The sequence below is a fragment of the Schistocerca piceifrons genome, chromosome 2 (genome assembly GCF_021461385.2).
Source record: "Schistocerca piceifrons isolate TAMUIC-IGC-003096 chromosome 2, iqSchPice1.1, whole genome shotgun sequence".
NCBI lineage: Eukaryota > Metazoa > Arthropoda > Insecta > Orthoptera > Acrididae > Schistocerca > Schistocerca piceifrons.
In genome coordinates this window covers 527,226,102-527,242,787 of record NC_060139.1, presented here as the reverse complement: position 1 = coordinate 527,242,787, position 16,686 = coordinate 527,226,102, and the positions used below count along the sequence as shown (strand labels likewise).

General features: G+C 44.9%; 1 protein-coding gene across 1 annotated transcript in view; it reads left to right on the top strand.

Annotated features, from left to right (window-relative positions):
• The window catches only part of LOC124775549, a 109,124-nt gene that overhangs the window by 59,326 nt on the left and 33,112 nt on the right, over window positions 1–16,686 (top strand). Inside the window, exon 5 of the mRNA XM_047250379.1 lies at window positions 1,109–1,284. Coding sequence (XP_047106335.1) covers window positions 1,109–1,284 — 176 coding nt within the window. The remainder of the gene's footprint in view (window positions 1–1,108; window positions 1,285–16,686) is intronic.

Genomic DNA, 16,686 nt, shown 5'->3' with positions numbered 1-16,686 from the left:
TGCCGATTATGCTCAGTACATCGGTCCTCCATGGTCCTGATAGTTTGACCAATATATGCCATGCCGCAGCTACAAGGAATGCGATATACACACGCCTTAGCAGACCAGGATCATCCTTAACAGAACTTAAAAGCACTCTAATTTTAGATGGAGGTCGGAAAACACATTTCACATCGTATTTCCGTACAATACGACCGATCTTGTTGGAAGTGTTTCCTATATAAGGCAAAAGTCAGTGGACCCGATGTACAGTTGGTCGATAACGCAACGCACGTTCAGTCTGTTTATCACTATAACCATTTTGACGACACGTAACTTCAAAATGGGACAGCTCAGCTGGCAAAGTCTCAGCGTCAGAAACGACATGTGCCCTGTGTACCAAGGTACGAAGTACCCCTTCACACTGAGCCGGATGGTGAGAACCATTTGCCTGTAAGTACAAGTCGATGTGAGTACTTTTCCTGTAGACTGCATGTTCCAGCGATCCATCATCCTTCCTCCTAACAAACACGTCAAGAAAGGAAAGGCAACCATTCTCTTCCACCTCCATCGTAAAACGAATGTTCCGGTTGATCGAGTTCAGATGTTCTAGAAAAGCATTCAAATTCTCCCTACCATAAGGCCAAACAACAAAGGTATCGTCAACATATCTAAAGAAACAGGCTGGTTTCAAAGGCGCCGACTCCAAAGCACGTTCCTCGAAGTCTTCCATAAACCATGATATGTTGACGATACCTCTTTTCGAAAATCATTCAAAAATCAGAACAAAATCTTCGTAGACTTCCAGTCGCTTCAGGTGGGTACACATGTTGCAACGTGACGCCGTTGGCATCCCCCAGAATATATCATTCATACTGCCACGAGAACATGCATTCGTGCATTAAAATGTTTATAATGTAACTATTTAGAAATATCTACAACTCTCTTACCTGGCGCTATAGGTTAAGATTTGTGTGTATCTCTTGAAATATCGCTAGAGACGTACGTAGTCCTGCTTCACTAATAATTTCAATGCTGTATAACAGCCGTACCTAGAAGTGGAAATTTAGATTGGCTGTTGCTTGTGAATGTAATGGAAGAAATCTGAACTGTTTTCCATGTGTCTCAGGGTAACCATATGAGTGATGAACTACTTCCTGGATGGATTAAGAACGTAAAACGTGTGAGAGACATGTTGCACACGAAATTAAGAGGCTGGGTACAAGATACGCAATTCGTCATCGACCAGACAGTGAATTACAAGATTGAAGAGGACAAGAATAGTTCTGGAAAGTATATTCTCAGGTATAAACCAGCGCACATTCAAACCTTTTTCAAACTCACTGTGATTCATAAATGTTTATTTCGTTTCTTTGCCAGTAGCGTAGTCTTTACTCTTATACAAACAACTGAGATCACTGAGATCATTTAATCGAGGATAGAGTAAGAGAGCACTGGTAGATAGACAGTAATGAATGAGACGGTTGCGCCAACTATTCATTTACAAGTTTTATGGATCAAGTTTATCTTCTGCTTTTAGGTTTGTCTTCTATCTTTAAATCTCCCTCATATTACGCACCAGACGAGCAGACCAAACCGTTACAATGAACAGTGTTTATTCTTGGACCAGAGGAAATACTGTTTTTTCCAGATATTACCTAACGTTTCATAATTTGTGGGAACAACGATAACTTGGAAACACATCCGGTACCTGACACAAAAACTAAATTTGTCGTCACAACGAACGCAACAAAGTAAATAGCTGCCCATATGGGAGATTCATGCTAATATCGTACATTAATGCCTCTGGACCAATGTCATCGTTTCGGCGAGGAGTAGAGTCCGCGAGTCATGTTAATCTCAATAAACGAAGTGAAAAGCTATGAAACGATGAGGATGAAACAAAAAATGGGATGTTGACAGAAATGGGGAGACATGGTTTTAACATCTCAATTTGGACTGGTGCGTTTAAATCATTTCATTGCATAGGGCGTAAATGCTGCAGGCTTGGAGAGAGAGGGACAGCGTATGTGTCTCTCCAGTGGTGGACATATGAGGTCATGGAATAGCCAAGTCAGAATTGTCGTGGAAGGTGAGTAGCACGTGAGGCCCGAGAAGTTTTACTTAACATAGGCTATCATGGAGGAGTTGATTACGGAGTGGGTGTTGGTGGAATGGGGAGGATTGCGGCTGGTATGTCGTTGGCAAGCTTTCCAAGAGTTACTTGAATCTGTGGGTAGTGTGGCATTTAGTTTATAGCATGTCTAACTATAGTCGAGGCGTCTTTTTGCATTAAGCATATTATGGACGTTTCTCTGTAATTTCTGGGGGAGGCAGGAGGGGGGTGGGTGTTGTTGTGTACCAGTCATGGGTGCAGGAGAAGGAGAGTTAGGCTTGCAGGATTCACTGAAGTCAGTTGGATGCATGGGGCGGCTGTGTGTGTGTGTGTGTGTGTGCGTGTGTGTGTGTGTGTGTGTGTGTGGTTGCAGCTTCGGTCAAGCTTATTTGTAGGAAGGATGTGGTGTTGGAGATACCTTCGTTGTGTGGAGGTAGCTTGCTGTTTGGATATGCGTAAGCTCCCAGAAGGTGCTTCAGATTTTTTTGGTGGTGTTATTGGATTATTTTAGTTCTGTTGTTACGAGATGGCTATGAATGTGAGAAGTGTAGATTAGGACTGAAGCTGGACTGGTGTTGGTTTCTGAGGACGTTGGCAGAAATGTCATTTTGGGGATTTTTGCGTAGAGGAAGCAAACTATATACCACAGAAGGCAAGTGATTAACTGAGGGGCCCACTTAAGTTCAGCATGGGAGTGTTGTATGTATAAGTCAGTAAAAATAACATAGATGTAGAAGGTTAATCTATGAGAGCGAGTAAATTGAATGGGGTAGAATAAGTCGTAAAGATACAAACACTGCACAGTTGACTGTTGAGAAGGTAAAATACATGTTTAGAATAAAGTTTTCAGCAGAATTATTGTAGAGGCCATGTAGCTGGTTTGGGGTGTTTGCAGTTTCTACTCCACATCTGGCATGGCTACTGCGTGTGGTTATTGATCCAGTGTAGGTTATAGGGAGACATAAAGGTAATGTGGCAGAATAAAAGTATGGGTATTATGTTGGGTAAGAGTGTTGGTGTCTTGGGCTGTCTTGAAACAGATGTTGGAATCAAGGATTTGTGTATTTGTGACGCCATTTAGATTTAGAAAGTAGTGTTGGGAATTGAGTAGCTCCAGTTAAGGTTAATAAACTGTCGAGCTGCTCGTGGGAGAAGGCAGCGATCACATTGAGGTGGAATACAGCTGGGGCACATAGGGACAGCTGTTGTAGGGTATGGGGATGTTCGATATAACGGATAATTATGAGGACGTTGTTTACAAATCTGAGTATATTATAGTCTGTACGCTATGACAGTCTTCGTGTAGGTGATTAGACCTGTAGTGTCGACAGGTCGGTGGGTTTTTAGACTGAACTGTGTTGTTTCATTGTAGTGAAGACACCCAAGGCAATGGATGGCTTGCAACTGGACTTCGGATGGTTCTGCTTTATGGCGTTGGAGGTAAATGAATGTTCTGCCTTTAACTAGTTGGTCAATGCTGCTGGAGGTTTCTGATAAAACGCAGATAAAACCGATGGGTCCATAGTTGTTATGGATGTGCATGCCGGTTTGTATTTCTAAGTTGGCGTTTTATTTGATTTCCTGCATGTCCTCATCTACCATGACCTCAGAGTTGACACTCTACATCATGACTGAAGTCCTGGCAGGTGGGTATAGGAATGTGACAGTGTATGGAAACAAAAAGCAGGATGTCTGCAGAGTAGGATTGGAAGTGGGGACTCATGATTTTGGTAATAATAGTAAGTTTCATAGGCATGACTTACGATATTTATGAGTTTGGGGAATATATTCGGATTTCCTGTGAAAGTATTTTCTGGTTCTGAACTTTTTTTCTATGTTGGGGCAGCATGAATGTTAAGTGCTTGGGTAGGCGAATTAGAAGGACATGGGTAGATTGTATGACGATAATTGAGAGGATGTATTTCTTTCATGTCTATGAGTCACTGAGATCTTCTGTGAATTGATCTTTTTCTTTTTTAAAAAAGTGGAGGCATTGTCTGCTCTATTTAGTTTATGTTGTCTTATAACTGTGTGGATATTGTTTATGGGATAATAAGTAGGACTAGTTGAGTGTAGGTAGGGACATGAACAGGAGCTTATGGTGGGTGTGATATCAGTGCAATGGTGGCGAATATGGCTGGAGCCACTGGGACTGCCCAAGATGCTGGCTGTGCTTTCGTACACGGTGCTGAGGTGGCGATGATTTTTGACAATAGAGCAGGGGATGTCACTTGCGATGGAGCCGACGATGATCACGGTTTTTTTGTAGGTGGCAGTGATGGCGATGGATCATTTGGCAGTGCCAGTGGTGAAGAAGCTGCAAAAATGGAGCTCCTCGTGAGAGGTAAAACATTGAAGAAGACGAGTAGGCACGAGAAATTACTGGCGAACGATGGCTGCAGGTGAAGGAGCTTAGGTGGTGACATGGTTACTATCGGTATGATGCAAAGATGAAGTCTGGCGGTCTATCAGGGAGGGGGGGGGGGCAGAGGTGAGATGGTGGTGGCGCAAATTTGACGCCGTCCTTTTAATTTATGGAATGCAGCAATACCGCATTACTCGCATCTTCTATATTTTTCGTTTATAGTAGCTCACCTGAAAATTCCACCAGTGCAGTTAATTACTCCAGACATGTAAGGTCTATAGTAAAGGAGCCAATGCCCCAAGTCGAAATAACAAACAGAACACTGACCCTTGCAGACAGTCTTTCTGCTCACACTAGAGATGATTGTCTACCATGGTAGCTGTCTCCCAAGCAGTAGTACTGTGTATATAGACATAGTTTCCTTTAGCGAGTAACTAAACTGGCCACTTGAGTTTGTCCAAGACTTCTGTAATGAAAATAAACAATCACAATCGCATTATTTATTGTATCTTCTTCTGATTTACCACTTCTTGCACGAAGCGGCCAGCGAGCAGTGCACGGCAGACAATGAAGACGTGAAGCCGCCAGGTGGGGGAGTCGCTGGATGTCGTTAACTACAAATAGACTGGACAGACGAACAAGTAGCGGATGACAGACACTACGACCGACCAGGACACAACACGAGGCAAGCTAGTAAGAACTGAGGTGATAAACACTGCGAGACAACAACAATGCAGGAGCACTCCAAAAAACAACAGTAGGTATTTCAATACACGTAACTCAAACACAATGCAGCCGAGATGCATACGCGAACTACGGCGAGTACCAGACTGCCGGGGTAGCACCTTGTGGCACCGACCGGCAGTGGTGGGTTGGGAGGGCTGTCTGTGGAATCCATCAAAAAGTCAGCAGATGGTTGGTAATGGCATTGCCCTTCTGATCTTTGTGGATATGAGAAGGAGACCTAGGGTGCCTGCAGTGAGCCAGCGACAGCGGAGCTGAGTAGAGGGCCTTGTGCACACCAGAAGGAGGTGGAGTGTTGGGTGACCTGAGGTGCCACAAATGGGAACGAGAACAGAGTTGGTTATGGTGGCGGCGCTGGAGCCCCTTTTACGTCTGTACCAACATCACATGCCAAGCATGGGTCGCGAGTGGTGTGGCGGGAGTCCAAGCAGCACTGCCCCAATACGAGCAAGCCCACTTGACTGTGCCCAGGTTGTAGCACTTATACGGTCGTAAGTGGGGCTCATAAGGTGACTGCATCACCAAATCGACCAGGGTCCGTGGTTATCACCGATGGAGGAGTTCGGCTGGACTATGACTGAAAGGAGCATGGTGCAGGAAGCACTCAGGATTAAAGTAAGGGCCTATGTGGTGGCAGAGAATTGAACCGCTTTTGTCGGCTGTTGTTTAAACATCCAGACCAGTCATTCTGGTGTGCTATTGGAGTGCAGGTGGAACAGAAGGGCACATATGTGTTTCATACTGTTGCCCTCACAGAATGCGTGGAAGAAGGCTGCTGTGGATTGGGTGCCATTATTGGAGACCAAGGTACGAGGCAAGTCTTTGATGGCGAGAACCTGAGCCAAGGTCATGAGTGTGGCATCAGTTGTGGTGGACGCCATGTGAACCACGTACGGGTATCTGGAGTATGCATCTACAATGAGTTACCACATCGATCCCAAGAACAGGCCCACAAAATCGAGAGGGATGCAGTCCCTGGTGGGGCAAGGCATGGGCCAGGGGGCAAATGATTGTGACAGGCTGACCTGATGATTTGCGCAACTGTGTGCCCATGGACCAAATGTTTGATGTTGCGATGTCGGGTCAATACACATGCCGGTGAGCCAACGCCACTGGGTCATCCCTCAGTGTCCATTGTGTGGCAAGCGTAGAACGCAGTGACATAAATTGGGTGGGACAATCACGTGATGGATGCCAGCCATTATGGTCAACAGAAGGACACCCACCACAAATGAGAGCCTGTGGGAGAGGTGCCGCCAGGGACTGAATACCGTTTTCAAACATGTCAGATATGTGGGCCAACAAGGGGTCATGTAGTGGAGAACCTCCCACAGAATGGGGTCATGGCATGTTGCAGAGGTGACATGTGCAGCCATGATGGGAAATCCATCCAGTGGGGGGCCTGAGGAGAGGTGTGACAAGGCATTGGCGTTGGAGTGTTGAGAGGTGGTCTTACATCGGATAAGTGTAATTGCATAAAAACAGGGCCCAGCTCTAGAGACACTGGGCAGTTCACTTGAGGATGTGTGTGTGTGTGTGTGTGTGTGTGTGTGTGTGTGTGTGTGTGAGGCTGAAGCATTGGTTGCCTCAATCAGGGGGCGATCCAGAGAGAAGGAGATCAGGCAAGAGGCAGACTTGAGCATAGTTTTCAAGTGGAGAAAAGCTTGATCATAGGCAGGAGTCCAGTTGAACAGCTCCCCTTTGTGATGCAAGTGACTGAGGCCCTGTGGAAGGTTAGCAGCCTGGAGTAAAAACTTTAAGTAGTAGTTAACCTTGCCCAAAAAAACTTGGAGGTCAGATAAATCCTTGGGTTGGGTAAGGGCGTTGATGGCCACAACATTGTGATCCGATAGCCTGTGGCCTGCAGAGTGTGGAATACGGTATCAAAGTCTTGCAAATGCCCATGGCGTGTCTGTCAGTGACCAAGATGTCATCGAAATAATTGACAAAAGCTGAGATGGGCTGTCTAACCTGCTCCAGGTACTTCTTGAAAATTGCCATTGTCAAGGAAATTCCAAAGTGAAGGCGCTTGTGTTTATATAATCCGAACGCCGTATTGATGACTACGATGTTCTGGGATCCCTCATCTAAGGGTAATTGGTGTTAAGCCTCCGCCAGGCCGATCTTAGAGAAGTACTCGCAATGTATGAGTTTGGCGAGGTCTTCCTTCTGGGGAATGGGATAGATTTCAACCAGGTACTTTGCATTGATTGTAATTAAATCCCCACATAGGCGAAGAGAGCCGTTAGGTTTCCTGAACGCCACAAATGGGGGCGCCCAAGCACCCGCCTTTATGGGTCCAATGACGCCAGCAGCCTGCAGTCGATCGAGCTCTTGCTTGACTGCTGAATGTAACGCCACTGGAATAGGTCAATCCCCAGAAGAACCATGGCTGAGTATCTGGTCAGAGAGCAATGTGCTCCTGGAAGTCTGAAGCACATTGTAAGTCAGACTGAAACAGAGAGGCATAGTCTGAGGACAGAATGTCGAGGTCCTGGAACGGAACAGCAGTGGAAACGACCTTAACTTCGTCAGAAATTTGTAAGGGATCCGTGATCCCTTACGAACATAGAAGCTAGTATCCGACGCCCAGGTCGATAGCAGACAGGAATCGATTGTCGAGCGCTACAGAAGGCAGTGAGACGAGTGTCGAGTGCGGAGCGATACTGGAGGGAGTCGATCGAGCGGTGGTGCGGGAAAGACAGGCAAGAATGGTGGTCGAGTGAGCTGTAAACGGCAAAACTCACCGGAGTATGACGAGTGAGCACGTCCCCCTGATCGTCGTGGGGTTGACCCTCACTAGTACCGATTCGCGAGTGATATGAAACAGAAAGTGACAAGTGCCGAATTACGTGTTTCGCGTCAACTGCGTCGGCCAGCAACAACCATGGATTGCAGTGAGGATTGTCGTGAATGTTAACCATCAGCATTGCGTGTGACGAAGTACTGAAAATCAGCAACCAATAAAAAGATATAACTGTAATTAGACATGTAAGGCGAAGGTAGCAACTGCCTCAGAATTTGCGTGTTCGTAGAAAATACAATACAGTTTGTACATCGCAACCTTTGCGGTCCTCGATAATAGACAAACTTTCAATCATTCCACTATTCAGTTGCAAAACAGCCGCACTCGCTTGAAATACCCCCGAAACCATAGCAGAAAAACCGATAGCCTTTCATCCATTAAGCATACGGTCATATAATCATAATAATTAACTGTTTGGCGGCTTCGATAAATTACACAAAATCCAGAAAAAGAATTTAAACGGGGGTGTTTCAAATTGAAAAACCAAACAGCATAATATCATCAAGTCCAAAAATGTTTGAAGTCGAGGGATGGTCAGGAGGTGCAGAATGCGTTTATAGGTGGCAAGGACCGAGAACCGCCCACAGAGGGAGATAGGACAATCACTGTTTTTTACCAGTCGCTGAGAGGTGGAAGAAAGCTCCGGGGAACCCAGGCGTGTATGTCGCGCGAGAGCAGGCAGAAAAGCACTGCGCGCAAGACAGATGCAACCCACGCGACCGCCTACGAGGGACGACTGGCGGCTCCGAAGCCATAGAGATGTCGGACAATGCGGAGTCTCGACGACGTGGCTCTCTGTGGGCTGTACCACGCCGACGACGCGAGGGAAGCGCTTGTGGGAAGGACTCTACTGTTGCCACCTACTGCCTCGCCATAAGACGCTCGTCCGCCGCCTGTGCGATTTCAAAACAGTGAGCTACGCGCAGAATGTGTTTCAGTGAGAGGTTATCGAGTTTCAATGCTACCGTGCGGACCTCTGGATCGGGTGCCAGGTGAATGACAACATCCCTAATCAAGGAGACCACATATATCACCTTGCAATGGTCATTGCTGCAAGTGAAGTCGCATTTGCAGCTGAGACCCTGCAAGTCTGTGAGCCAAGAACGGTATAACTGAACCGGCTGTTTATGGTACTCATGTAACTCAAGCCCAGACGTCACGACATGGTAGTGCTGGGAGTAGTTAAGGTCAGTAGCAGAAATATCTCGTTAAAGGAGAGAGCGATGGGGTCGGACAATGGTGCCAACCGGCAGAACGGAAAGAACGTGTCTGCCGATGCCCCGTACAAGAAAAAAGGTCGCTGTAGGGAGTCATTCGTGGCTTCAAACGCTGTGAAATGTTTCAAATGATGCAAGTATTTTTTCCAGTCTCCCTTAGCGTCGTCAAAGGGCGGACATGGGGAAGCGTTCAGAATCCAGGACACCCAGGAGCTGATGCGGAGGGCGTCTCACGCCTTGACTTTGTCCATTAGCAACTGCAAGTACTACTGCAACTGGCGCTGCTGCTGCTGCATGAGCTGCTGTTGTTGCTCCAGGAGACAGATCAACTTAGCCTCCATGCTACCAAACCTTTCACCTCGTCGAGAACGTTATAGCCGCGAGCGACCGACGAGCGGTGCACGGCAGAGAATGGAGATGCATAGTGCCAGGCGCTTGAGGTGTCGCTAACTACGAACAGAGAAGACAGACGAACAAATAGCGGCCGACAGTCACTACGACCGACCAAGAGACAACACGAGGCAAGCAATCAAAAACTGAGTTGATAAACACGACGAGACTACAGCAACACAAGATCACGCCAAACAGTGACAGTAGGTATCTCAACACACACAACTGGAACGCAGTAGGGCCAAGACGCACACGGGAACTGCGGCGAGTAGCAGACTGCCAGGGTAGCGCCGCACGTGGTACAGAGAGTGGCGCAATCGCACGGTGGGGCTCGTGGTGCAGGTCCGCGCCGGAGCACAGAGACCCCTAGTGGGCATCCAGGTCCATACCCTCTGGCGCGCATTACTCTTCCCCGCCTTGCGACACCAGAATACGTACTCCTGCATTCACTGTTGTAGTCTAAATTGTATCGTTATTGGTATGTACTACAGTGGCAAATCGTTCACAAGTTTCGGGACTTTTCCTTATACAGGATGTCATACATAAAACCAGTACGTCTTATGTACCAGTTAACCATCTCCAATCTCGTTGCTTCTGAAGTGGCAGGTCTGTTTCAAAACTTGGGTACACAGCATTTAGCCGAAAAGTTGATTGCGGCTATGTGTTCGTGCGTCAGTTTTTGTGAGAAGCCCGTACTGTTGAACTGCTACAGAAAAGTACCATTCTGCATTAGAACAGCGAACTGATGTTGTGGATTTTTATGTAAAGACAGTTTCCATCAAGGAATGTTAAAGAATGTTTCAACTGAAGAATCCTGGTAAGAAACGCCCCACGACCAGCGCTATTCAAGAACTGTACAAGAAATGGAGGGCTGTAGGATCCGTTCACAACGTGCAGAGGAACAGGCGAGTGACGGTGAGGACTGCTGAAACTATTAACAGAATTCGCACGAACTTTACGAGATGTCACTGCTAGTCAGCAAGGAGACTATATCCCGACAGCTTAATGTATAACGTACATCATGTCATCGTGAACTAAAAGATATTAAATTAAAAGCCCATCATGTGGGTGTGGTGCGAGCTTTGAAATTTGAGGACCAGGAAAATGGAGTCCACTAGTCTCACTGATTCTTAACATCAATTTATAGTGATTTCCTGGACACCTGACTTTACTTCACGTCAGATAAGGCCTGGTTTCATTTGTCAGGTTATGTGAACTCCCCGAATTTCAGATACTGGTCTCAGGACAACTCACATATTCTGCACAAGGCACCTCTCCACTGAGAGAAGTTACGTGTTTGATGTTTGTCGTCTGGCATGCCCATTATTGGCCCCATATTTGTCAATTACATCTCACACACTGACAGATATCTACTGTTCTTTGACTCTTTCTATGCACAATTAACAGATGCACAGAAGCTGTATGCAGTATTCCCACAGGATTGAGCAACTGCTCACACATGCAATCAAAGTATGGCGTACATCACCAATGCTTTCCCTGAAGACAGACTTGTCGGTAGAAGCCTCTGTCCCTAAAGGTCCACAGAATGAAGGGGGCAGGACGTCAAACGGACAGACTTGGAGCAGGAGAGGCACCACAGAATTTCCACTGCCTACACTTTTATATATAAATTTATAAAACTTTGTCAGTATGACCAGGAATGATTCAGGATTCACATTCATAGCAGTAGAAGTTCAAAAATAAAACAAAATAATTTTTTGTGAAATTTCATCATTTTTTCCGTAGCCGGCAGGTGTGGCCGTGCGGTTCTAGGCGCTTCAGTCTGGAACCGCGTGACCGCTACGGTTGCAGGTTCGAATCCTGCCTCGGGCATGGATGTGTGTGCTGTCCTTAGGTTAGTGAGGTTTAAGTAGTTTTAAGTTCTAGGGGACTGATGACCACAGATGTTAAGTCCCATAGTGCTCAGAGCCATTTTTTCCCGTCCTATTGGCTGCATTTTTTCCTATAGGTACACTTTTCTCCGAGTAAGAGAGATTCTTCGATGAATTTTGCACAGCATAAAAACCATTCTTACAGGTTTATGAAACTCTACAATTTATTTAACTTATGAAATAATTGATGAGCCTTTACATTTTAAACTTGATGTTTAGGAGAAACTCAAATTTTTTTAATTATCTCAATTTTTAAAGTAGTTTGTAATAGATTTGGAAAATTCTAGAGTTTCATACACCTATAAATATTGTTTGTAAGCTGCACAAAATTCATCGAAGAAACACTCTTACTTATGAAGGAAAATGAACCTACAGCAACAAATGCAGCCAATAGTACGTGAAAAAATGATGAAATTTAACATTTAAAAATGTTTATTTTCTTATGTTTTTGAACTTACACTGCTATGAGTGTGACTCCTGGATCCTCCCTGGTCATGCTGACAAAGTTTTATGAATTTATTTGTGAAAGTATAGACAGTGGAAATTAAAATGTCCTGTGGTGCCTCTCCTGCTCCAAGTCGGACCGTTTGACGTCCTACCCCCGTGTGACATTTGTTTATGGGCCACTCTAAAAAGCAAGGTGTATGCTGACAATCCTCGAACAATAGATGATCTTAAACGGAACACTACTGTGAGAAATTAACAACATCACGCCTGCAGAATTGCAGTGTGTCGCTGGTAACGTCATCACACGAAATGAATGATGTCTGGTTGCCCATGGTCACAACTTTCAGCATCTCTTATAAACGGGCAACTACACGTTTTTTAACGTTACAATATCTACTGTTTTTTAGTTAATTCATTGTTACCCGAGTCTCGGGCATGATGTATACCGGTTTGATGCGGGAGACACTGTATATTACTTTAGTGGAAATTATATACTCACCTTCTTCCTGCGGCTGGTCCTGGAGGAGATTCGAGTCCTCTCTCGGCCATGGGTGTGTGTGTTTGTTCTTAGGATAATTTAGGTTAAGTACTGTGTAAGCTTAGGGACTGCTGACCTTAGCAGTTAAGTCCCATAAGATTTCACACACATTTGAACATTTCTTCCTGCGTGTAAAGGCTTGCTTCTGTCGTCTTTGGGAAAGAACCTGGTCCACATCTCAAAAGCAACCCTCTCCCACAGTTCGTCCCCAATCAAACCCCTGTACAGTGGTCATCCAGACTGTTGTATCCACATGCTCTATCTTCAGCACTCAAACTGTGACGTCTTGTAGCAAGCAAAGTACTTCAGTAGGAGGTCGAGCATACACTACAACACTCGCACAGATCACTAGTAATTTATTAAATCATGAGCTTGGTAAATGCTTTACTTTCTACACAATTAGAGTACAGACAGTTGACGTGTATTGTATCCTGTCTCTCACCCTTATAACACCAGCACACTGTTCACTGTAGAATGAAAGTTCACATAAGAGTACAATTCTTTAACTAGATTTAAAGTTCAGAATAACTGTTCCATGCGCACGCAGCAGGATCTCTACTATGGTGGTACTTTCGTAGCAAGCGGTGATTACAAGTAGTCGCTGATTACAGCTCGTACAGGATACAGTGGACGATGCGCAGTGACTAGTTTTCGTCCAAAGCAGGGGGTGAGTTCGTTCATTTATTCAGAAGGAGAAGCGTTTCCGGACACATGTCCACATAACATCTTTTCTTTATTTGCGTGTGAGGAATGTTTCCTGAAAGTTTGGCCGTACCTTTTTGTAACACCCTGTATATGAAGATGGTAATGTCCGAAAGAACAGATACCATCGGTGACTATGTAGCTCGTTGGAATGAAATTATAATGAAATGAATACCCTTAGCTGCATACAGGCGTTGATATAAGTCAACGGGGACAGTCGAAAATGTCTGCCTCGACTGGGACTCGACCCCGGGATCTCCTGCTTACAAGGCAGACACTCTATCCATCTGACCCACCAAGGACACAGAGGATAGTGCGACTGCAAGGGACTTATCTCTGGCACGCCTCCTGTGAGATCCACATTCGCAACTTATTGTCCCGCACTATATTCATAGTGCCCCTGCCCATTATACTCATTACTTGTGGCTTTACTGCTGATTTCCGTAAGAGTTCAGGCACTGTTTGTGCATCCGCACAGAAGAAGATGGTCAAATGGCTGGTGAGCCTTATATATAAGTACAGACTTTTTTGGTAAACGAATGTAATTTTTAAAGGTCATCGGTAGCTGGTAAAACGAGAAATGCAAAGATTTTTGGAATCACATGTGAAGACATTACTTTTTTTTGCTTTTTACAAGCTACTGACTTTAGTTTTCCTCAGTTCCTCTCTTAATAAACTTAACAAACCACTGTTTCAGCATTCTCTCGCAATTGTGTCTGCACAACATGTTAGTAAGATGAGACAGTGTAAACTCCGCTGTGTTTTGGCAAAAGAAGCAAATTTTGTCGTAGCAGCCAGAGAAATGTGTAGGTCCTGTTCAAAATTCGCCACTCATGACGCTTCTCTGAATGTTACAGTTGGTTAACAAGCAAGGCGAAAATGAATCACTGCATTTTTGAATAGCCGGCCCGGGGTGGCCGTGCGGTTCTAGGCGCTATAGTCTGGAACCGCGCGACCGCTACGGTCGCAGGTTCGAATCCTGCCTCGGGCATGGATTTGGGTGAGTGCCTTAGGTTAGATAGGTGGTTAGTTAGGTTTAAGTAGTTCTGAGTTCTAGGGGACTGATGACCTCAGAAGTTAAGACCCATAGTGCTCAGAGCCATTTGAACCATTTTTGAATGAATTCTTTTGAGATACTAACGAAAGCAGAACTGACAGTAGATCTTTTTCAATGGTCACCATGCAAGTGTGGGCGTGGAGGGGCTCCACTTAATATTTACAAAAAATGTGAGCGTTGGCTTGAGTTTAGATTGCCACTTAGCCTCCAGTATTTCCCCTGCAGCGCTCTGAGGGACCCCCCAACACTGCTGCTCTCCCCATGCTTCCCCAGCCGACTTGTAGCCGTGGGATTTTTTGCACACTATACCTAGAGACTGGCAGAGCTCGGAACATAGTTAACATCGCGGCTGCAGCGGCGCAAGGAAACAGGTGACAGCTCTTCTATGCTGACGTCTCCGAGACTTCTCTGCATCTGGCATCGACTGCCTTTACTTTTGGGTAATGTACCAACATCTGCATGGAAACTCTTTCTGCAGACGACACCACACAAACAAATTACTTTCAAAAATGTTCAAAGGTAAAAAATGCAAATTCCATGCGACCAGGGCCTCCCGTCGGGTAGACCGTTCGCCAGGTGCAAGTCTTCGATTTGACACCACTTCGGGGACTTGTGAGTCGATGGGGATGAAATGATGATGATTAGGATAACACAACACCCAGTCCTTGAGCGAAGAAAATCTCCTACCCAGCTGGGAATCGAATCAGGTCCCTTAGGATTGACATTCTGTCGCACTGACCACTTTTTTTTAATCTCATTTTGTTCTATTGTTCGTTACTTTGTTCGTGGCGGGGATCCGATGACACTTGTTCAGGTTGTTTGTTGATCCGTTCACTCAGTTTTTTATTGCAGAGGGTAGCTAAACCCTCTGACCGAACACGCTGAGCTACCGTACTGACATCCGTTCAGCTACCAGGGGCGGTTGTTCAAAGGTGTGTTACTTCCCAAGGGACCAAACTGCTGAGGTCATCGGTCTCTAGACTTACACACTTCATGAACTAACTTATGCTAAGAACAACACACACATCCATTACCGAGGGAGGACTTGAACCTTCGATGGAAGAGGCCCCGCGATCCGTGACATGGCGCCTCAAACCACGTTGCCACTCTATAGGGCTAGTTTCATTATGATATGGATCCAAACTTCATGTACCTAGCTCATTAGCGGAGCTGGAATGGTCCTGTATATTCACGCACAATTGCCAGCAACTGGAATCAGGCAGAAGCAAATGATTTGTTTCCTTCAACAACGTGACATTACGTGTCTTGGAAACGAATGCCTTTCGGTGAAACCTGGGACCCAAAAATCAGACAGAAGTTGCTGTAATAACTATTCACTGCTTAACTGACGATTTTGCTCTCAAGTAACACGTATATACCTGTGGATTCCAAGAAACCCTTAAAAGTCATGAACGCAAAATACTATTACTTTACTTTTTTTATTACCGCTTTTGGCTTATCTACAAGCCACATACAGATTTGCAACATGAAGATTTGCGACTAATTAGTGCGGAAGAGTAACTTGTTGATATACAAATTTCATCGCATGATACATACAATAACAAAATACATTGGTCAGTGTACGACTGCCAAACGGTGGGACCCATCGTCATAGTTCGCGAAAGCAGTGTCGTTTGTTATACAGACTATTGAAACAATGATACAGATTATCCTAAAGACATTTTTATATCACGACAGTAACTTTATAATGTCAGAATACTCGACAAGGGAATTTAACAATTACCCAGAGTAAAATGTCGTAATATGCAAGGCGCATTGACAGAATCAGACAGTTCACATATGAACACACAGAGATGATGCTTGTCGCATCATGTTATCCTAAACTTTAATGTGGCAGACATGATGTCAGTGTCCACGTATGTCAAATGCCTGATTCTGTCATGGTGCATTATATATGACGAGACTTTATTCTGGGTAAGAGTTGAAGTCTCAACTTATATTTCCGTTTCTTGTATTCCTGCATTATAATACATGTACTATTGTCATTATTTAAAAATATTTTTAGAATTACCTACATCATTTATCCATTGGATTCTATAAGAAACAATCCCGCTCACGATAAATATGACAATGTGCCCCTTCGTTATGCAGTTGTACACTAATCAACATATTTTGTTATGGTACTCGCACGTATTGTGTGATGGAAATTTGATACTAGCAATTTGCACTTCTGCATTCCTAGATGCAAATTTCTGTGTGGCAGACTTGAAGATGACTTGCTGATGAGCCAAAAGTAGTAAGCAAAAAATCATATTTGTGATCTAGATTACTAACATAGCTTTAACACAACAGATCATGTGTCTCCAAATTTGAACACGTCAAAGAATAGGATAACGCTGATATACAAGGACCACTCTACGAGGGAATGACTTCTTCTGCATGTTAACTGGCTGTATCTGTACCTTCCATCAT